Source organism: Suricata suricatta, chromosome 14, assembly GCF_006229205.1.
Source record: "Suricata suricatta isolate VVHF042 chromosome 14, meerkat_22Aug2017_6uvM2_HiC, whole genome shotgun sequence".
NCBI lineage: Eukaryota > Metazoa > Chordata > Mammalia > Carnivora > Herpestidae > Suricata > Suricata suricatta.
Window position 1 is genome coordinate 19,087,916 of NC_043713.1, and position 23,477 is coordinate 19,111,392.

Here is a 23,477-nt window from a genome sequence, read left to right on the forward strand (position 1 = left end):
GGCTCTGGGTCTTGTAAGATGGCCAAACTCCGGTCAAGCAGAAAAGGAGTGATGATGTATTACCAAGATGGCAGGCACCCATGGCCATTTAAAGTCACCCTTGGTACAGATGTCTTCTGGGATCTCAGGCTGCACCTTAAATCTGTTGATGTTTCCTGGCTTTTCTCCTGCCTCAGGCTCATACCCAAGCCTGACAGCAGCTGTTGATAGCAGTCGTTATGGAACTAATGTCAGGGACCTCTTCTGAATCTCAGTTCCTCCTAAACCCAGACTTGCCATACTCACTGCACTGCCCACAGCTCAGCCCAGGATAGAATAGACTGTCTCGGTGAGGACAGGTGTACAAGAAAGCATTGATTTAATGATCATTCGTAACTTCTCTTAACCCGTAGGCGCAGGTCTATTTCTTGAAACAGTGCAATGGGCAGTGCTTGAAAGGGTGTCTCTACAAAAAAGAGCTAGACTTGGGGGTTTGAAGGAAAAATGGTGAGAAATGAGGGCTATATTGTTGAGAGAAGTCAGCGGAGTCTGGGAGCCAAGTGAGGAACAATGGAAAAAGGGTTGGAGGGGCCCGCCGGAATTCTGATGTTTCTAAGGACTAGCTTTCTGTGTTCATGGGGATGTATATCTGATATGCCGAGGAAAAGAAAGCTAGGTGCCCTTCACTTTTGTAAGCAGCATAGGTTTTAGTGCAGGACACACACTGGCAGCAGGAGTCTCTGCCAATCCCTTACTGTCATGAGGCCTGATTCTTCATCTGTGAATTGAGGATAGTGCAGTGTACTTTGGTAGTGACTGTGGGAATTAAATGAGGCAGTTTGAGTAAAAATTCCTCACAATGGATGATTGTTTTGTTTGGTGTGGTGAGAACTGGTTAATAATCTGCTCCCCGCCCCCCCGCAAAAAAAAAAAAAAAAAGCCCTGAGTTATAATGTTTGCCAATTTCCATGGTGTAAATGATCTCACCAGTGCTGATTCTGAGTTCCCAGTGTGATGGCATTGAACATGGAGTTGGGTAGATGAGCACATCGTTCGGGAACCACTCACCAGAATGCCACTGCCCGCTTCCTTTTTCCACACCCGAAACTGTCAGTATTTCGCATGTGGTGATTCTAGCTCTTTTCTCTAAAATTCCATAAAGTTCATCATTCAGTACTCAAATACTGCTTTTTACTTATGTATGATTTTTCTCCCAACCTAGATTTTATGTTTCAGGGAGAAAGCCCTATTTTAGATTGAGTTTTTTGTATCCCTTTAGCGTCAAATATCACAGTGTGATATTAATAGTAATAATAATAAAAATAAGAGTTATCTCCTCCTCCCCTTTTTGAGATCCTACTGTGCCCCAGATTCCATGGTGCCATTTTCCCTAAATTATCTTTAATCATCTCAGCAGTGCTGGCGGGTGGATACCATTATTCCCATTTTACAGATGAGGATACCCGGAAACAGAGATGTTAAAGAATTTCTCCCAAATCACACAAGTATCAAGCGACTCAACAGTTATGGCTGAAAGATAGTGGCTGGGGGAAAAAAGAATGGCTAATGAATGCATTGGATTTATTTTCTTGAGGCAGACAAGACTGAGCAGCCTGAGAACATTTGGTGCTCAGAGGGAGGAAATGCTAAGAGGGGAAAACAAGTCTGAAAGGGAGAGAAGGATGGTTCAAAGGCCAATTTCCCCTGCTTCACAATTCTGACTAGTGCCAGCTCTCTAACTGCGTATGTTTGCTTTGCTTGGAAGATGGAATCATAGCGCCAGAATTCTCGGAAGTCTGTTTTGGAGGATGCATTAGTCAGGGTACGCTAATTGCTGGAACAAACAACCCCCAAACTTTGGTAGCTTAACACAGCAAAGGGTTATTTCCCGCTGGTGTCACAGACCTGCGGAGATAGGCTGTGCTGCCTGAGGGCTGTCTTTGGGTCTGGGTTCTTTCATTCCTTAGCTCTGCCATCCCCTGGGGCCTGGGGGATTCACTAGATTCTTTGTATGGAGCTGAACAAAGAGGAAAGAGAAAGTGCCTGGAAGACTGTAGGAAGTTTTAAGGGCCAGGCCTGGAGAAAGGCATTACTTTGGCTCACATGCTATTGGCCAGGTCTTAGTCACGTGGTCCCACCTGCCCGCAGAGGAGGATGGGAGAGCTCGACTTCCCGTGCTGTGCGATCAGGCACCGGAAGCAATGTGGGCTGATGAGCACAGCCTCGTACCCCAGGGCCCTGAGAGTTTGGTGACCACTCGTTTTCAGAGGTATTGGGTTTTCAACGAGGCACTGGCACGTAGCGCAGCTGGTAGTCGTTGGGTTGGGGGCCTGCTGATGGCCCTGACCTGAGAAAGTTGTTTACGGTGACTGAAAAGAAGGCACCAGTGCATTTCAGGGCTCCCGTAGGACACCGAAGGCAGTCACCAAGGTGGGCGGGTTAGTTCACCAGAGGTGGCCCTCCAAACAAGAACTACCGCTCATAGGTTTAAGTTGAAACTTGCACTATTGCTGAGGAAGAAAAGCAGGAAGGAAAAATACTAAAGAAGGGTGGGAAGTAGGATACAGGCACTTTTTCTTGGAAGGTCCGTTGTCATGCTTTGTGTAATTAAATTTCATTCCTTTCAATGAAGCCGTTTTTATAAATAATGTGGAGGCTTTCCATAAACTAAATATTTAATATTAAAATTTTTTTTACCGTAAAGATTATAATGTTTTTTATTTATAGAACTCATTATTATTATTTCTCATTTGTAAAGCCGATTAGATCTCATTACGCTGTCTGACGGTGAACTTTTTCAGAGCCACTGATTTGCAGGGCCCAGCACACTGCCTTGAGTTACAAGTGGTGGGAAAGAAAAAAAAAAGCTGAGGGGTGGGTGTGCCTTTTAAAGATAAATTACAAGACAGTTGATACAGTGAGGAGAATTCACTTTATCCTGTTTCGCATTGTCGATATAGTGCTTTGATTTCATTCTGTGTTCATGAGGCTTGCAGTATCTCTTTCTCTGGCTTTCTTGTTTGTAACTGCAGATGTAGTGGTTTCTTTTGTGTGCCACTTGCCTCCCAGAATTTGGCCCAGCAGTTTGGAGTAGCTGAACGATTTATCGAGGACAGATCAGCTGAAATGTGGCTCAACTATAGGAAAGCAGAAGGAATGACATAAGGTTAGGTGACTGATGTGTGAGTTTTTGAATTTGATTTGGTTTTACATGGAAAGGTTGAAGCAATGATCCATGTATTCTAATAAAAATCATCAGTACAAATCAAATAAAATCTGGCTTAGTGGCTATTTTCCCACTGTATCACTCATGGCTAGCCTCTGCTGTTACAGACCGCATTTGGCAGGCACTGTTTTTTCCTACAACAAAATCTTAAAGTAGTATCGCAATCTTTGCTATGTTAAGAAGGCATCTTTTCAAATCAAACTTTCTGCTAATCTCATCAGATAAATCATTATTTTCTACTGACAGCTCTGGCTTCCCCGGACCCCTTCCCTGCTCCTTGTTTTCTTTCAAGATGCCTGGTTATTGTCATTCTTCAGGTCTTTGCTTCTATCTCCTTTCAAACTAACGGCATTTCTTCCATTCCTGAGGAAGAGTTACAGCTTTTTACCATCCCACTTCGTGAATTTGTAAGACCAGTACATCTGAGCAGCTCATCTCTTTCTGACCAGTGCTCCATGGCTAACAGATGGGCAGAAGGCAGGCCGCATCCAAGTTGCAGACCTACTAGGTGAAAACAACGGTTATCCAGTGAATTTGATGCCATTAGGCTTAAGAAAATACCAGTTGATGCTTTCTAATGCATTTCAATTTCTGCCCCCAAAAGCTGGACGGGGAAATTCATGCAGATGAATTTTGACTGCCTCGGTTCTGAGAGTGCCTTCAAGCACTTGAAAGTGAAAGTAAGAGTACAGCGTATTTGGAGAAAGCTACAGTCCATTTTTGTCATTCCAGACCTGCTGTCACAGCCCTGGTCTTTTTTAGACCAGTGCGAGATTTGTGTTGTGTTGGTGAAATGGCCTTGTGTAGGACTGCAGGGCAGCTCAGAGGGGACACCGGCAGTTTTGTTTTCCTTGCTGACGTGATTTAAAAATGCATGTTGCTAGGTACGAAAATTCAATCATTGTGATTACTATCCAACTTTCCTATTTCAGCAAGTCTCGTAATCAACTTTAGCATGTATTCTGTTACCTGTTAGAATTAAGCAGGGAATGGAACGACCTCTTTTATATAGGATACCTGCCAATCTTTTGATTTTTGTTTTTATGCTTTTGAAAAATAGTGGTACTGTGCTCATACTTAAGTATGCAACTTCTTTGGATCCCTGCTTCATACTTTCTGTGATTCGAGATAAATCACTTAAAACGAGATGAGTATAAAACACATTTTGGAAAGCAGAAAGCAGAAAACAAAAGTGCAGTTCCATTACCGTGAGATAAAAGCAAAACCTGTAAGTCACCAGGCAGACTTCTCTGACGAGTCTGATCAAAAACAAGGTGATGTCAGTTGAACACGTTGCAACATCTGGGAACCATTTTAAACACGATCATTATATCAAGAAACGATTAGTAGATTCAAGTGTGTGTAGTATATTTGTGTGTGTGCTGATTTTACACACACACACACACACACACACACACACACACAAATACACAAATACAAATTATTAAACACCATACGGAAAACCTTTGCCCATGTCTGCCAGGCATCTGGCCGAAGTGGGATTGTGAGGAAAATTTTCTAAGCATTTACAAGTCAGAGTTGTAATCCACCAGCACTGTTCAGTTTATAAAATGACATGGGCTTCAGCCCAAGCTTAGAGGCACTATTTTCACCTTCTAGCGATAGCAGTAAGGTAACTTACTCAGTATTGTATGAGGCGCACATCTTCTGTCAGATGGCCAGGTTCTGCTTGCGATCTTTTCTCCTCTCAGGCTTCTCTCTGCAGCTTGTTCACTTGTGCACCTGATTCTAAGTGCGAGAATATGTGCTTCGTAATGTGTCAGTTGATTTCCCACTTTTAAAAACTTTTAGATCTCTTTCCCACTTTTTTTTCTTTTGCCAGCCTATGAAAACCGGATCTTTTTCCGTCTGCCATGCATGTACTGATGGCACTGTACTTGATTTTAGTTGGGAAGTGCTTCTGCTGCGGCAGATGACCTTCTTGCACGGTGGTTTGTGCAACGTGGTGGAAAGAGGCAGTGAACCCGCAGCCAGTCGGTGCACCATCCACCTCAGAGTGGACTACTTAACTTGGCTTGATGCATGGCATCGGTCGCTCAGTCTTGTCTTCATTTTGGCTGAATTCCTTCAAAGCTAGTAGCCTGTCTTCATTTCTCCTAGTCTCTGTCCTCCCAAGCCCCGCCTAGGTCACAAGGCTGACACTAATAATTATATCCCCTGAGATGTCATGAGAACCTACATAAACGATTGAGAATCTCACCCATTCTGATAGAACAGAAATTTTAGTCAGCATTTATTTGCCCTACATTTCCATGGTTTAAAAAAAATAAACAGTCGATCACAGACCAGAAGCTCTGTAAGACTGCCTAGGAAAGTGTTATGCACGATCACTGAGACACAAGGATGGGGAAGGTGGGCACTGAGGGAGTTTTCACTTTTTACTTTATACACTTTTGTATTTTGATCTTTCTTTCTTCCTCCCGATAAGCATGTAAATTGAAAATTGGTTGTAAGGTCTTGAAGTATCTCCCCATAGATTGTTGATTATCCGCACAGGGAAAAGTTGTTAATTGTACAAGGATAAATTCCCGCAGCGCCTTGACCAGGCGATGAAATGAATATGGCGGACGAAGGGGGCATCATATGCTTCTGTATGTGATGTCCTGGGAAAGACCCGAGGCCACTTTGGTGTGCTTATATTCCCCTGAACAGAACCACGAGGAAGCTTCAGATAAACCCAAATTGAGACACCTTCTCTAAACTATCTGGTCTGTACGCTTCAATGTCAGTGTCAAAAATGTCAGTGTCACAAAAAGACAAGACAAGACTGAGGAACCATTTCAGATTAAAATAGAAGAAAGAGAGGTGACGAGGAAATGCAGTGACTAATCCTGGATTTTGTTTGTTGTTTGTTTTTTGTTCTGGGTTAAATGCTTTTATTACACTTGAGATCAGTTGTCAATCATGGAGTGGCTTGACGGTTATCTTAGTGGCAGTCCTGTGGCCACCTTAAAGGGGGGAAGGAGTGGCAAGTTCGAATATGGAGCATGGATTAGATAAAAGTATTATATCAAAGGTCATTTCCCCAATCTCGATAACTATTCTGCTTTTGTTCTTAGGAAATGCACACAGAAGAACTAAAGCGATAAACAGACCTGACTGATGTAACCTACTTGAAGAAGGTTCAGACACAGCAAATGTCATAGTTTTAAGTGCATTGTCATGAAACCCATTTTAAAATTTAAAAAGTAGAGAAATATAGGAGACATTTTAAAATATGGTTTGCCTTGACTTCGACCCTTGATCTTTTTTCTTGATTCGTTTCCTGGTTTTTCCTCCTGGTTTTTATCTCTGTTTCTGGTTTTTCGTTTGTTTGTTGTTTGTTTGAAGTTCCTGGAGGATTTGGATGGCCAGCTACATTTGGGAATCATAACCCCCGATTCATATGTTACCCTCTAGGAAAGAGTTGCTAGAATCATTTTGAGACTGATCAGGTGCCACAACATAAGCAGCAGAAACTCCCTAAAAATAGGAGCGGAAGGTTGAAAACTGATTCTGTTTGGTTTGGGGATAGGAACAGGGTGTAATGTTGTCGCCTTCTTCGTGAGTTTCATCCCAGGCAGAGCTTTCTTCAGTTGACCAGGCAACTTACTGTTCTCTAAATGTCACAGAAATTAAATGTTCTTCTTCAAATTCCATCCTCTCACAATTCCGATTATTAAAAGTTGTGCTGTATGCTTGAGTATCAGACTGTAAATTTCGGCAAAATGCATCCTGTTGAGCCCATTAGGTAAAATAAAGAGATTTCCCCCCTGATCCAAGCTATTACAATTTCACATTTGCAAAGTATTTCAAATTCATTTTTAATGGACTGCTTCCCTTCAAATACATGTGGAGATAGATTTATAAAACTGTAAACAGTTTATGCATTTTTACAGATTTCCATTGTATGTGTTTGATACTGATTTACCTCTTTTTAATTGCAACAGAGATAAAGAATTAGTAGTTTAAAACAGTAGGAACTGCATGTTCTGCTGTGATCAAGGAATTAGATAATCTGGCTTGTTTGCTTAAGGGGTCTGTATCTTGAGACTTTTATAGGGCAGTATTAAAGCTCTGAGCCTTCTTATTATGCCAATACCCAGAAGATTGCTTTAATGAGAAGTAAAGGGCCTTTTTCCAATTACAAGGGAATAACTGTATTAAGTTCCTGTGTTATGTCAACCTGCTTTGATTTGATTACTGCGAAAGAAATGGATTTATCTGTCAGTGTTACTTAATTAAGCCTTCTCATTGATGTTTTGCAGAGTAATATAGTGTGGTTTGCACATTTGAGCCTAAATACAAAGAAAATTGGCCTAAAACTAAGGCATGACCCCTGAAGATAACACGTAAGATTGCTTGCTTGTCATTGCCGGGTCAGAGGCTGCATGTTAAACACAGGTAGAAGATTGGGATGTTGAAAGAATAAAATGAAGATCATTTTATGGGAGTGATTATTGGAGGCAAGAGGGACTGTGCTAGAAAACTGGTTTTAGGGAAGATTTTCCAATATTTAAAACTGTGTGGCTTCCCCAATATCAGTCAAGCATCTGTAAATAGGGGATGGGATGAGATTAAGACAGGAAGAAATGGGAGAAGTAGACTTGGTTGGAGTATGAAAGGAAATAGAAGAAGGAAAAAGCACAGGGAACAGATGTCATTTGGGAGAAGTGGACCATTGTGGTGATGCAGAGCAATTACAGCCTACAAACATTTCAATTAAGCCAGCAGCCCTTTCCCAGAGCCGCAGGAATGGCACCCTAGGGAGAAAAGAGGTAGGGGGGAAAAAAAGAAGAAAGGATAAAACTGTTACATGTTTTCTATTGGCTTTGTTTTCCCCTGCTCTGAAATAAATTATTTATCAAGTAGGCATTTAAAAAATCAATTTGTGTATCTTAAGTCATTACAGTATTATGGACTTTGCAACATAAAAATTACAAGTGTGATTTGAAAATACACGCATAATGACATGTACATAAGAGTTACATAGTCTGTTCTTTTAGGAAACGGAGCATATTTTAGCTTTTTCGTTGTTGTGTAATGTTTTCTAAAGTATCTGTCTTTAATTTCTCATACTTTGTGATGTGTATTTGTAACTATGTCTTTAAAGGTACAAAGCACCTCATTAAAAACTTCCCCAAATATATTCCTTTTAATTTAGATACTTTGACAAGGCTGATCTCTGTAATATTAGAGTTAGATGGTATGCTGGTTTTATCTTCACTCATTTCTAATTTTTATTCTCACCTGATAAGAAATATGTTAAGAACATTGTCTTAGAAAAATTGATCTTTATTAAGTGCTTTTAGATCGGTTAGATTTCAAAAAGTCACGGGAGGCAAATACAGTTCATATTGTACTCTTGCCTCAAGTTCTTCGTGACTCTCTGCTTCCTGGATTCTTCTTAGATTGATGAGATCTTGGAAGGATTAACTTCTCTTTTAGAGGAAGACTCTGGTTCGTTTCAAACATTTGGAATAGAAGGTTGCTTAAAAAGGCCCATCTCTGCATGTTTCATGTTAGATTATTCAAGTTGGAATATTATCCCAATTAGATGATCTATCATACTTCGAAATTGTACAGCTTGATCTAAAGACTTCAAGGTTACTTTTTCTCTCTATTGCATAATAGAAACGTTTACTCAGCTTGAGTTCTCAAGACGGTTTATGAATTTCAGAAACACCAGTACATTTAAAATGCAATAGTTATGCATTTTATTTTGTTACTTTCATATGATCTGACTTTCATGTTATATAAAAATGTGTTTCCCATTTTACAGTACTGCAAAATGCAATTAACTCCATATTTTAAATATCTGAGATTATTTAGTTTTCCTTTTTGAAAAATAGTTTGGTTTTAACTTAAGGAAAATAATAATTGTTTAAAGTGTGTTCTAAAAAAGTGTGTTCTAAAAGACATATTAATAATGCAAGTTTAAGGTGGAGGTTAATAATGCTAAAATATTGGAATAATTCCTCTATGAACAACTTTTCCTACTATACCACTTGTATTTTGATATTTTACCGTTTTTATGCATATATACACACAAATAGATATTTATGTAGAGATACAAGTCATCTTGTACTTGACTTTTTCAGTTTTCAGATTTATTTGGGAAGGAAATCCATTAGTACTCAGAAAGCCAGCATTGACAGCAATGATCCCCAAACGGGAAACCGAGGTCAACGTTCCTTATATCAGAAGTATTCTCAAATTTGTGTGAGATGCATCACCACAACCCTCATGTTTTGCTCAGTCAGCTTTGGAAAGTGCTGGAAGTTTCTTATTAGTGCTCAGATCACTCATTATGAGATGTATCTTGTTTCTTATGGGAGAAGAAAGAAGAGGTCATGGTTCTAGACACATCGTCCATCAGTATTTGAAGCTTTTCAGCTCTTCCTTCATCTGTACTAATACTCAAATTTGACTTCACATTACTCTACTTAGAGCTCTTATTATACTGGGTGCTAATGAAAATGTGCACATCCTTAACACGCTCTTTGCTGATGAAATATTTTGAACTCCAAATTCATCTGGCACTGACGGAGAGCATATGCCATCTCAGTTTGTGTGGAGGGCTCAGCCAAGGGTTCTTCCTGGACTAGGAAATTAGTAGGAGCCACAGATGTAGCCAGTCTGTGAGTCTCCATGATGGTGTGGAGGATATTTAATGGTGTCTGTTGTTGTAGAGCGAGGGATTTGAGACAGTATAGACCTCAACCTGTTTCAGAGTGATTATCTTTCCAGGAAGAACTTACTCTCAAACTCTCAGTGCATCTTAATGTATAGAAGCTTTCATCAGGAAATCAATATATTTCTCCAAGTGTAGTAATTTGTAGACTTTTAAAGCAACTCAGAAAAACCACATTAGTTGTTTTCAGACTTCATGAAACTCTAAGCCTAGAGCACAAACATATGTTGCTCTAAGTGTGGAAAGGACCAATACACAACTCTAATTATACCAAATCAACAGAGTTAGGTAACTAACAGTTGTTTATTTCAAGTCTAAACCTGTGTACTATGTAGTCTGTGTTCTTAGCTTGGGCCTCAGGTTAGCATACATAACCTTTGACAGCATATAATTTATATAGAACACAAACATATGTTGCAGTCATGAGATGTAAAGGGGATATTCTGAAGGTAAATTAAGTCACTAAACAAACCTAACATGTACTGAATTCATACTGTGATTTTGCTATAAAGGTTTATGAAGAAGGTGGGATTTGTTTACTCTAACCATATTAGCTATTTCTAAAATCCAAGAGAATATTTGAAAGTCTCTGACCTGTTTAGCAGAACTAAGAGTTATAAAAATGTGAGACTCAGATTTCTTTGAGTAAATCATAATTTTACAGATTTCTATAGTTTGATTATCTTAGATTTTGGAGCATACTGTTAAGTTATGCTCTCATGGGTAGGTGTTGGTTACTGAGAATTTGCTATGGGCCAAGTATTCCCTTAAGTGTTTAACAAATATTAATTGATTTATTTACTTTAACAATAACTCCTTGAGGTTGGAAATCCTATTATCCCTGTTATCTCCCCTTAGACACCTACTTTGAATGAGTCCTGGATTTCGCTTCTGTTTTCCTTGACCTAAGAGGCCATTAAATTTTCTAGGTTGGCAGATGTCCTTAGGGTAAATATGTCTTCTTTTCCTTCCTGGGTTCTAGCTTTCACTTTGATTTTGGCGTGATAATTCCTCATTATCTTGTCAATTTATTACCTTTTTAAAGATGATTTTAAATAATTTACCTGTCATTTTTAGTTTCTTGTAGGAGAGTTGTCCAAATACGCTAGCCTTCTCTATTTCCAAGAATGGAGCTCAAACCCACTTATTTTATAGTTGACAAAAGTGAGTTCAGAGAGGCCAGTGGCTGACTGGGTCAGACCATTGAGCTGGTTAATGCAGAGTGGTTGTTGAAATCGGAGTCTCTCTTCCAACTCCCAGAGCTGTGTGTTCTGACAATCGTCCAGTCTGTGTGATAGTTTCGATCTTGCATGTAAACAAAGTGGAGCTTTGAGTAATCAAATCATAAGTTTAATGAATATGGATGGGAATCATAGAAATTAAAAATTATCTCTGTGTCTTTTTTCCAAATGGAGTGCTTGGCCCTCGTTCTGCCCAAACTTTGCTTTTGTGTTTTGGTGCTGAAGTGTCTGATATTTTAGAGAGGTTGATGCAGAACTATTCTAATAAAATGAAATTTTGTGGATTGTCGGGTTGCTTCCTAAACCACTGTCAATCCCATAGAAATTACCGAGTGTGTCCTCATTTAGGGTAAGATAAATTAGAAATGTCTGGAACGCTGGAACCCATTTTGGGCTTTTGGAAGAATAATTTCTGCTATCCACTTGCTTTTTCCCTTTCCTTTCCATTGCCCAGGTTATTGTGTTTCTGTTCTTTATTCCCATCTTGGATGGAGAGTGATGGTTGGATAAGGGAGAGGCAGGAACTAAATGTCCAGACACCTCCATCCCAGGTGGTTTTCATTTGTTACTATGTTGCCTTAATAAATTTCCTAAACTGTTCGTGTGCTTTTATCCCATATTCATGGTGACTCATATTTCCCTCTTGTTTTTTATGTAGAATTTTGATCCCTTTCTAGCAAATGTCCAGTCCATCACAGTGTACATTTTGATAGGCTTACATACTTCTGGATTTATTGCTCCCCCATTTTTATTTTCCAGTCTCTTGAATTCTTCAAATATTTACTTTTATATATTTGTGTTGTATATAATTCTGTAATCTTTTGTGGACCCAAGAATAGGCATAAACTCCCAAATGCTTTCACTCTGCCTAGGGAGGTATTTGAGAAGTAACATTCAAGATGGTCACGGAAGGAAATGACGTTCTTTCAGGGAGGCATTTACCATGGCGGAAGGGTACTCCTTGGCTTTGGCGCTGACAATGCCTGTGCTTGCTGCGTGCTTGGGAGCCTTTCCTATTCCATTGAAGCCTCAGTGTCTTCATTTATAAAATGAAGGTACTCTTAGTGCATTGACGTGCTTCATACAGTGTTGGACACGTGTTTAAGCTCACTAAATGTTAGTTGCTGTTGTTTTTTGAGAGATGGGACAGTTCGGGCAGAGGCAGTAGCAGGTACAGAAGCACAGAGGTATAGAAGTGGGTGCTGTGCCTGCACACACCTGCAGGGATTAGGAGATGGCCAAGGGACACGCGCAGGCTTACTAAAAAGTGACTGAGGGCAAGATACAGATGTGACTGGACACAGATGTGAGGGGACTGTGTACTGAATGCTGCTGAATCTGGCACCCTTCGCAGGAAGGTGTCCCTGGTAAGGCAGGCTGGCGGTTCTCAAACTAAGGTGCACATGAAAATGACTTGGGGGCCTTGTTCAAAACACTGTTTTCTTGGGGCGATCCAGACTCAGTAGGTCTGCAATGGCCCCAAGAAGCTGATTTTGAAATGAATATACCAGGTGATTCAGATGTAGGCGGTCCTCAGATGCCCTGGGAGATGGACTGGAATAGCGTGGAGGAAATGCCCTCTAACTAACTGGCAAGCCGGAGAAGCTCAGTGGGAGGGAAGATGGAAACAAATGACTTAAAAGAACCATGTTTGCATTCGTTATGATTCACAACTATCAGTGCTCTGGCTTCTATGGCTTCTTGCTTGGGATAAATGAGCAGCAGTCATACAGGTAATTTTTTTTTCTTTTTTCTTTTCAAAGAAAAAAGTATATCAGAGATCGTACAGTTGTTCTATTAGATTTGGGAGAGCTAGAGATTGGTCCTTATCTTTTAGGTCTAGCAGGAGGCCAAGGGATGGGAAAGCCTGTTTAAAAGAGATCTGTAAGCGGGAGGGAGCAGAAAGGAAGGTAGAACAGCGTGAGGTCAGGAAATGAGAAGGAGAGAAAGGAGAAGGGATGGGAAAAGAACAGTCAGACCTGATTGGTTGGGAATCTATTTGCGAAGGAACCCAGCCAGTTATTTAACCTGTTTTGAAAAAGCTAGACTTCCAGCATTTTTAATTAGTGGATTGCTCGCTTTTGAAATTGCCCAGTTGGGAATACTCAAGTTTTGATGTGTTTTATCTGCCTGCTAATTAGCAGGCTGCCTGGTTGACCATCATTCTCCTTTTATTCTGAGGACAGAAGATGTTTGTGAAGGTCTCCTGAAACGCTCCAGCTCAACTCTGGGTTAAAAGGCACAAGCCACTATGTAGTTAGGAAGAGTTCATACTAAACAACAAGTTAAATGCTAGTACATCTCTTCTCCCAGCTCGGTGCTTCCTTTTGGCTCTTTGATGGAATTTTCCCTCCGCACAGGTCTTCTCATTCTAGGCACAGTTGAGACTTGGGGACGGAGCGTTTTGTGTTGCGGGAATTGTATTCCCTAACATTTATAGGACGTTAGCAGCATGCTTGGTCTCTACCCCCTCCACCCCCCACCCCCACCCCAGGTTATAACAACCCAAACTGTCTCCAGACATTGCCAAATAAATGCCTTCTGAGGGCCAAAATCGCCCTGGTGGTCCTTTTCCTCCTTGTCTTTGCCAACTTTTTGTGTTTAAAAATTTCCTTGAAAATTGCAAAGATAAAAATAGGACCAAACAATATGAAATCCTATGGAATGTAGGGATCCAACTCTGCTCTTTCATTACGTTTTGGCCAAATATATGAGGACAAAAATCTCTCAAATTAATCTGGGCTGGCTGTTTCAGGTGAAAAGGAAGTCAGGACATGTGAGACTTCTGAAAATCTGTACTGGTTGAGAGATTTTTGTCATTTATACCTATTGTTGCTGAACATATTTGATTTTGGTTAAGGATGAAGGGAACCACGTAGACTTACAAAAACTCCCAAATCCAAAGAGTTTTAAGTCACTTCTTCAGGTACTTCAGTTCAGCCTACCCATAGGCCAGGAGTGGGGTTGTTGAACAGCAGGTTTGGGGAAAATGTTGCACCTTTTCTCCAGACTGGATGCACTTCCCAGAGCTCTCTTGATATCCCCTAAAGCTCATGGTCACCGAATCTAGCTGTCCACAGGGGACATTTGTTTGCAGGTACATGATCTTCTGAAGCACCAACAAAAGAAACAGAAATATTTGTTTAAAAAAAAAAGAGAAAGGATTCAAGTTTATTTACTTATTTATTTATTTCTTGTGCATGCAAATGGGGGATGGACTGAGAGGGGGAAAGAGAGAATCCCAAGCAGGATCTGCACTGTCAGTACAGAGCCTGATGTGGGGCTCGAACTCATGAACCATGAGATCATGACCTGAGCCAAAATCAGGTGTTGGACACTTAATTCACCTAGCCGCCCAGCACCCCAAGGGTTCAGGCTTAGTGGTAATAGTAATTTGGGTTTTTTTTGGTTGCCGTTCCATCTCCTAAGATATTCTAAAATGCTGTGTACTTCACTGTACCCCCAAATAAATCAATTTTAATTATACTGTGATGACTCTTGCTGATAATAAAATAGCAGTAATAAAAGGAATGACAGTCTCACTGAAATGTTAGGAAGCACAATAAATGGAATGATGTCTCCTGAGCCAAAGCTTCACACCAACTCCTCCAGTTCCATCAGAGGAGGTGTGTGCTGGCTGGCTGTTATCAACCATGATCAAAATAAGAGAACAGTGAAACTTTGTATACTTATAAAGAACTTTTCACCAGCAATATCAAAGCCATTTCTATATATAGAGTGAGGGATCTGTAAGTCACTCTTATGTTTTAAGCAATTACTAAGATAACTTAGCCGGTATACTCTCCATCCTCAGTATTCACCCCTGGATGCACCCCCTGAGCGTGTAGTGATCTGGTCAGGACTGGGTCAGGACTGGACCTCTGCTGGGTCAGTTCCGAAGAACTTTCAGCTTTCTGGCAGTTCATTGAGGTCTCTTCGCTAGCACTCAGCCGAATAAGACATTGCTTTCACAACTTTCATGTTTGCATCTCAGTGCCCAGATTAAGGATTGTAGTCAAGTGATAAGTCTCTTAAAGTAGTTAAAATACCAAGACAGTGGTGTTTTTACGTAGAACATTTAAAAAACAGAATTCTAGTCACCTTGTAGTGCACTGGTGGTAGCAGACCACTGAATCCTTTTTTGTCTTCTGTGTTTGTTGCATGTCTGTTGTCTGGTATAATAAACCTTGACTAGAGAACAAAAACGTATCCAAGAGCCTGATGTTACAGAGACTCCTAATGTTAGGATGTATATTTACCTTAACTGGCTTTTTGAAATGTGCATCAAGATTGTATTTGTGTATTTTTAAACTTATTTTGTCCAAAAGATCTTCTAAAACTTTAAGTGCAGTTTCTTGTCTGTAAAAGTTGAGGCTATGAAACACTGAAGGATGGAAGTAATTTTTATGTTCATACCTCTGGTTCCTGAGGGTCCAGTTCATTTCTGCTGTGAATTTAAATGAGTTAATTTAAGTAGATGGGTCAGAAGCCACTATCATCGTGGTAGCCCTGTGCCTGATTCTTAATTAAAGGCAACAGGAGATTAATTTGAAACATTAATTTAAAAGTGCATATACAAAAAGAAAGAATTATTGCAAGAAAGCCTAAAGAACTTTTTTCTTGTCCCTAGATGTAGAAGACAGAAGTAGCTCAGGGTCCTGGGGGAATGGAGGACATCCAAGCCCATCCAGGGTAAGTATATCTAATCTTTTCCCCCATAACCAGACATCCTGCATATGTAAATTGACAAACTGAAGGTGAGTTTCTCTCTCTCTCTCACACACAACTGCACAGATATATATATGCATACTAAGTTTAATGAGGATCATCTTGTGTTTGCAATTTTTTTTCCCATTCTCTTATTGGATGCTGTTATTGAATTTGACACCTGTTCCATTTCTGCGAACCAGAAGAAAAATCCTTCACTAAATATTTGGCCTTACTTTGCCAGTTATTGATCCGGTATTACAGAAAGTTATTTGTTGTAGGTGGCACAACTTTGAAAAAATAAAATCCTAGTATCCCTGTAATGTGAGGGTATAAATAGACTAGAGAGTAATTCTGAAGATAAAGTATGAAGTTCTGCACTGCCCAGTATTATCTACATAATACATCAGAGTTGATTTCACTTTGTAAACATGGTATTAATGCCTTTGGGCACCAGTTGGGTTCATTCATTTCTTTGGTTTTGGATTTCTACTACTGTTTTTCATGGTTTACCCTCATGCCTTAGTTGTTTGCGTAATGGGAAGACCATGGAATGGGGTGGGAGGGGGGCTGCTAGGCGATGTGTAGTTTTGTGTGTATCTGACCCTGGGCATGTCATTTTACCTCTTTGGTCCTCATTTTTCTAATGGGTACAATGACAAAGTAAAGCCAGCGGATCTTTTATGTTACTTCCCACTTAACTGTATATGATTTTATGTGTACTCTGTCTTTAATGGAGTCATTCCTAGGCCCTCTAAAATCCATGTCAGCTTTTCTAATGTACATATAAATACCCCGAATTAAAAATAGACTGAGGGCACCTAGTCAGACAAACACGTGCCCCTCCCCCAGCCAGCTGTATATATGAAGCATCCTGCAGGGTGGAAACATTTTGCTGTAAGTATTCATGTAAGTTTGAGGCGGGGAGGGGTTTCTATTTTGGCATAAGAGGCAAGGAAGGTAATCAGGGCATCACAGTGAAGACATTTCAGCAAGCCGCTGTTGTCCATTCCCACCTGTCCTTTGACCTTGTGGTTCTCACTGTGGTCTTCATGGTGCAGCAGGGTCTCTAAGCTCTAACTTTGTTGAGCCATCACACCAGCTGTCGGGCTTGATATCCTAATGCATTATATGGATGGGCTGAGGAAATCTTTCCTCCTCCTCACATTACAGCCTGCACTTGCAGAAATAAATCCATTCCCCTTGACAGCAAGTGTAGGAGATGACAGAATTTCCCCCCATTGTTTAGCTTCTTCACATGTGATTTCTTAGGATTTCTCACTTTAACACACATAGTACTTTTGATTGTTCTGCTGAGAGCAAGGTCCCTTAGTATCATCCTGACTTTTTTTTTTTTGGATTTCAGTGACTGTTCTGACATTTTTTTCAGGGAGTATTTTGGTGAATAATTTTTAATTAATATTTTGTAACTTATACTTTCTAAATTTAGCGAGTTTGCATGCAGTAGTTTTCTGTGGCTGATTGTACCAACCCATGCTTAGTCTGTGTTCTCTCTTAACTTGGTGATATTAATCAGCTACCTTGGGGCACTGTGCTGACGTTTAAATTAGATAGTGTATATTAAGCGTTTAGTACACTGTTTGAGATGAGGACGCTTAATAAATACAAATTAGTGTAACACAGTGCCTGGTATATAATGAGGAGGTGTAAAACCCATGCTAGGTATTTAAAATGTGACATCTTTTTATACACTGACATATTGGCAGTATGAGATTACAGTATCATTCAAGTTCATTTTTCTAAATGAGAAAGGTGATTAAAAACAGGATTATTTATTTGGAAACTTACAGGTTCCAATTATTTTCTAGTGAAGTGATATACAGAGAGTACCTATCTTTTTTTGTGTGGACAGATTCCGCCCTTTGGCTAACCTGCCAACTGCCACCTCCGAGTAGGTTTGACTTGGTCTCTGTGGGCAGTCCATTAGCCGGGCAGATTGACTTGCGTTTTTTTTTTCTTTTTGGTTGCTTTATGCCCCTTAGTTAGAAATGTGAACCCTAAAATATAGAGAATTTTAACTTTTCCTATATGTTACCAATTCCTCCATTAATAAGTGACTGGGCAGTTTAAAAACATTAATTTTAAATTCTATCAAAACAACGAAATAATCATAATAATGACGGATTCCTGCCAACAATTAATGTCTACTTTAAAACTTTTCTGTGGCATACTTTGTCCAAATCTGGAAGTAACTAATTTATGCTAAAGTTTTGATGTTCACTCATAGTCCTGTATTAATTTTAACATTCTTACATGTTAATTACTCATGGAATGATCCAGTTCTTTTATAGCCATAACAGCTCTAATCAAACACTGAAATTTCAATAGTGTAAGAGCAAATGTTGTTTAAAAGGCTGTACTTCTATAATTCATTATAGGCTATGGGTAATTTTCCTTAAAAGCACAAAGCACTATCTTGGTTTTTTTTCCCCTAAGTAATATGGGCTTAGTAAAGTAATAATTTTTAATATTTACAGTGTACTTTATCCATGTCAGGTGTTATACATATGTTATTTCACTTAATCATGTCAACAACTTCATGCAGTTGGTTCTATTATGATTATTATTTCCAAGATTTCACAGCTGTTAAGAGGAAAACATGAACTCTGCAGCCTATAGAGCCCTCTCCTACCCACCGGACCTGTGCAGATACAGGTTCCTTATAATGAGTAGGGACGGAACTGGAAATGTGGACTTCAGTGTCTCGGGTCACAGAGGTGTCTATAGGGTTATTTATATGCTGATTTCTTCATGCAGGATGAAAACTTAGGATGTTGTTTTATTTACAGAACTATGGAGATGGGACACCCTATGACCACATGACCAGCAGGGACCTTGGGTCACATGACAATCTCTCTCCACCTTTTGTCAATTCCAGAATACAAAGTAAGACTAATTTTAAATTGACCTGCACTTTTTGAATGCTTGTTATTTTACCATGGAAAGAGGAGAATACAGCCTAGAAAGAGATTCTGTTTTTAGGAACTGGGATCTTTAGCCAGTTCACTCTAGTAATTTTAAATTGCAGAAAAATATTGACAGTTAGTTATTGCTTGGTAGCAGCGCATTAAAGGACTACGTTTTATAACCATGTGGAATCAGGATTTCAGAGATACTGCACCGCTGTGGGGATTTTGTCTTCCTTAGGTGTAAAAACATTAATCCCAATTTCCATGTTGTAATACTTGCTTTCTGATTTAAGGTTGACGAAGTCAAAGTGGTGAATATTTAAAATAAAAGTATCTTAGGGCCTGTCTGTTGGCAATGATACATAGTCAGTGTTACCTGCGAATTAATTCTTACTAAAGGGGTTACAGAAACCCCTTTAAAAATAGGTTTAGAGCACTTAAATCAGAGCAGTGCATTCAGTTGAATTAGGAAATCTGGTTGTGCGTATTTATTGAGGTGTGAGCTTTTTAGTGCTGATGGTCTAGGCAGACTGTACCTTCCTTCTCTGGAAGCAAGCTACAGTCGAGATAGTGTGTGAGTTTCCAGCCCGCCCTTTATGCTGGTGTCTTTAGCATGCTTTTCTGTTTTGTGTACCTCATGGGGGTGTGTGTTTAACAGTAGTAACTGGTGCAGTGGGCAATAGCAGGTTACTTCAGTAGGTGTGGAACAGCGATCTTTGTTCTAGTAAATGTGAGTTTTTAACAGTATTAATAAATCTCACCTTGGTCAGGTTCTATTGCAAATCCATCAATAAATGAAATGAAATTTCTTGGCATGAGGCATTGGGCCATACTCCAAGAAAAGCACGCAGCCATGATGATATCATTCTCAAACCATAATTGCAAATGCCTCTAAAGAATGTCCCTACTTTCAAGCCTTGGAAGCTATACTGGTTGTATTTAATGTATAGATAGTCCTTGAAGCTCATTTTTTTCAAAAGTCACCATCAAATCCATCTAAAGGAGTTTCAAGTATTTACCATAAAGTAGACAAAGCAGAGAAACACTAGCAACTTATTTTAAATGAGTAATATCTTCTGTTTGTGCCTTTAAGTATCATTCCAACTTCGAGAACCATGAAGTTGTGTTTGATCATAGGTTGTTATTATATTTGTGTTCCCTTTTACCTTAAAGTGGAAAATTTCATATTTGTATTTTAGTTTTGTAGCTAAAGCAAGTGTCCTGCTTTTTATTAGTTGTTGATAGGGAGGTTGAGGATACAGAGATACAGAAGACTAGATATATTCATCAACTTAGATTTAAAGAAAAGCTTTATACTCTTCAGTGACAGTAATACTAACATTAAATTCTAGCACTTTGCTTCCCTAGTGACCCTCATTCAATTTCATAAGACAGAATAAAAGATTAACTTGAAAATAATAACCTTGGGAAGTAGTACTTAAAAGGCATATTAAACAACTCCCTTAGAAGATTCTAAAACTGTTTTCTAATGAGTGAAAGTACAATAGAATAAATGAATTACTACTCATATTTAGAAGTTTATGTTACGTACGTGGCAAAAAAAGGTTTCCTAAGGAACAACTTGATAAATTAGTATCATGGAATACACCAAGCAAAACAAGGGCATTAAATATTTGTTCTTGTTCATCTGTCCTCATGGGCAACTGTTTTACAAGCCAAATTTATTTTTCAATCCAAATAGTATGTAAAATATAAGTGGGCTGAGAGCCTGGAGCTAGAGCCGAGAGAGCTCTTTTCACTTAGTTGCTGTTTAAGCTGAAAGTCCATGTCAGCTGCGTTCTTTTATCCTGTCTGCCCTCCTTCCCATTAAACTCTTAAATATGGAGGCCAAGACAGTCTCCTGCATTGTGATAGGAAATGCTACTGTGTCCGGGAGGCTCCCTCCCACTGTTCCCCATGAAAGGACTTCTCTGTTAGATAAGCTGTCTGGTCTGAAACATGGCTCTTTATTGTTTACAAACTGCTACATTTTCCACCTCAAGCAGATTTTTGCACAGAACAGAATTGTGCTGGGGCTAAATGGTTTATCTGACATTAACGGCGCAGTGTCACACTGGGGTCAGGAGAGTCGCCCTCAGAGCGAGAGGGCGCGGCGCAGTCTGCAAAAACGGGAAAAAGACATTTACACAACTATGAAATACCTTGCATTTTTAGTTCGGAAAAGAATTTTTAAATATTTTTAGAGAACTGCCCGTGATGCTGCGTGAACTCTTCCCACCCCTGTAATTTCTCATACCCAAGTGCCTTCTTGATTAGCTTGACTATTTCAGAGCTAGATTAGGGGAACAAAGATTCTCATTGATTTTTGCCCAAGCCACTGTTTATTTAAAATAAAACCACTTTCGAGATGTTATGCTGCACTTTTCCAAAGAGAATACGGGCCGTTTTCAAGAAATTAAAGACAACCAACTTATAAATGGAGATGTAGATAAAATAAGATCAATTAGTGTGGCCACCAGTTTGAACTCACAGAGCACCTGGTATGTTCTGAACTGCTTTCTGTGTCCAAATCCATATTCTGTGTCATGATCTTTGTGGAAGTTTTCATTCTACCAAAAGAAGGTATTAGACTTCATTTTAAGTTTTTGACTACAGTCAATACCTGCTTTCAGAATCTCTAGTGTTCATTAATAGTCCAAAGGATTTCTTTACATGTTAAAGATTTAATTCTACTATGATGTCACGTTAGGGTAAAAGGTATAGCATAAGAAATAAATCAGCCACTTTATTGGACCAGATTCTCTGTTGTCAAATCAATCAAGCCTGTGACTAAATTAAGCGTCTGCCACAGAAACAACTGACACTAATTTTATGGGCAAGAGTTATTAACTGCAGATGACCCGATTTATGTTTTAAGTAAACTGCTCACTTAGCAAGGTTTTATTTTCTTGCAAGGAATGAAAAAAGTAATAAACTGCTCTCTCCTTCTGGGCGTGCATTGTTGTTATGTATTTTGTCCTTTATGGTAACACAGTATTTCGGAGAGACTGTACAGGCATTGCTAACATTTGCTCATGAACTCTTATGGTAATAAAACCTTTTATCACAACCCTGAACTTTTTGATTTCACATGAATAGTTTAGCATAAATGTTGCAGTTTTTGTGATATAAATACTTACGTTTGGCACCAAAATGCCAAAACTCAATTTATTTGTGCATTTCAATTGTTTTCCAAAATGGTATATGAGTAATAGACTGTCTTCATTAATTTATTCTTTTAGAAATAAGCTTGCATATCTGAATGTAATACCCTACTTGATAGTTTGTGAATTCTTAAAGTAAAAACGAACAAATACAAGTGCACTTGCATGGCTGCATGCGTGCGTGTACACACCTACCCCGCCCCCCGTCTGCCTATACTCTTGGAATTAATGACAGTACTTGGTTTATAAGGCTGCACCACTTCCATTAATGTCTATAATTACAGTTGCCATACAAAATTTTGGAAGTTGATATTGTGTAAATCCTTTAAAGGAAAACATAACTAAAAGAAACAAAAAAGCCAGCCCCTATTTTTTTTTTACATAAGCATATACGACTTTTTGTTTTCCTTTTTGTGGGGGGGAGTCTCGAGGAGTTGAGAGACGGTAGCACTGAGTCCTCCAGCCGACTGCCTGCACTGACCATTCATCGATGTGCTCTCTTTTTAAAATGTTGTTTATCTTTTTATTAAGGTATAATTGACATATGGCGTTGTATTAGTTTCAGGTGTATAACATAGTGAATCGGTATCTGTGTTACACTCCTTTCCCTGACATTTCCCGAGTCCTCACTCATTGCTTTCTTTGGGTGGAGACAAGCAAGCCAGCTTGCATTTTTCCTTGTTTGAAATGCCATGTCCCGTTTCGTGTCTGGAAACAACAAACCACTATTTCTTTGTGACTACTTATGATTATTAATAGCAATAATGTACACTCGATCCACTGGAAACTTGTTCAATGCAGTTTTTAAATGGTTTGATTAAACCTTTTTAGGTGGTCAGTGAGTAGCTTTCAGAAGATGCTGATAAGACAGAGGGAGGTCTGAGGTTTGTGTTTTGAGGAGGATTATACGCTATAGAATAGTATGAAAATACCAGCAAAAGCTATATGCAAGGAGTATGGATTTTTTTTTAAGAGTGTGGATTTTTTTAACATTCCTGACCCTGTTTGTTTTCTTGCAAGCATTAAACTTATGCAAGTAATTGTCCAAGTGTTTTTACAATGGGAAACAATATATTTTCTAGCTAAAACGTTTTGATCCAAGGAAGGATCTAAGCATGCATTTTCCTTCTATTGTTCCAGAGACTCAATTGAAAACCAGATTGTTGGAGTGAGCAAGTTGCCAGTAAGATTATAGACATGCATTGGTAACTGGAGGATGTGAAAAGTGATACTTTGGTACAGTTGGGTGCAGCTTAGTTCAACATCAGCTGCTGTGTTTTTACATGTCCCATTGAGAATGGTTCGGTTTCCTTATTGTGGTATTTGGTTCTAGCCCCACTGACGGTACTCTACTCGTGCCCCAAATAATTTCCCACCATAGAGTAACTGGTTTCTAAGAGAGCTCAGCGGAACATTTTACTGCAGGATTAGATCAGGGTTTCAGGCAGAACTGAAGAAAGCTGCTGGCTTACAGGATGACCTTTGAATCTCATCTGGGTTAGCGGTTGATATTTTGATTTGGTTACTGTGGTCATA

General features: G+C 39.3%; 1 protein-coding gene across 13 annotated transcripts in view; it reads left to right on the forward strand.

Annotated features, from left to right (window-relative positions):
• Positions 1-23,477, forward strand: part of TCF4 (transcription factor 4) — a 350,902-nt gene that overhangs the window by 105,666 nt on the left and 221,759 nt on the right. For 12 of the 13 annotated variants that reach the window (XM_029921438.1, XM_029921450.1, XM_029921434.1 and 9 more), the window contains 2 exons: positions 15,771-15,832; positions 18,658-18,754. In XM_029921438.1, the coding sequence (XP_029777298.1) occupies positions 15,771-15,832; positions 18,658-18,754 (159 nt within the window). Of the gene's footprint in view, positions 1-7,591; positions 7,610-15,770; positions 15,833-18,657; positions 18,755-23,477 lie in introns of those variants that run through there. The other variant, XM_029921446.1, reaches the window with a different exon arrangement.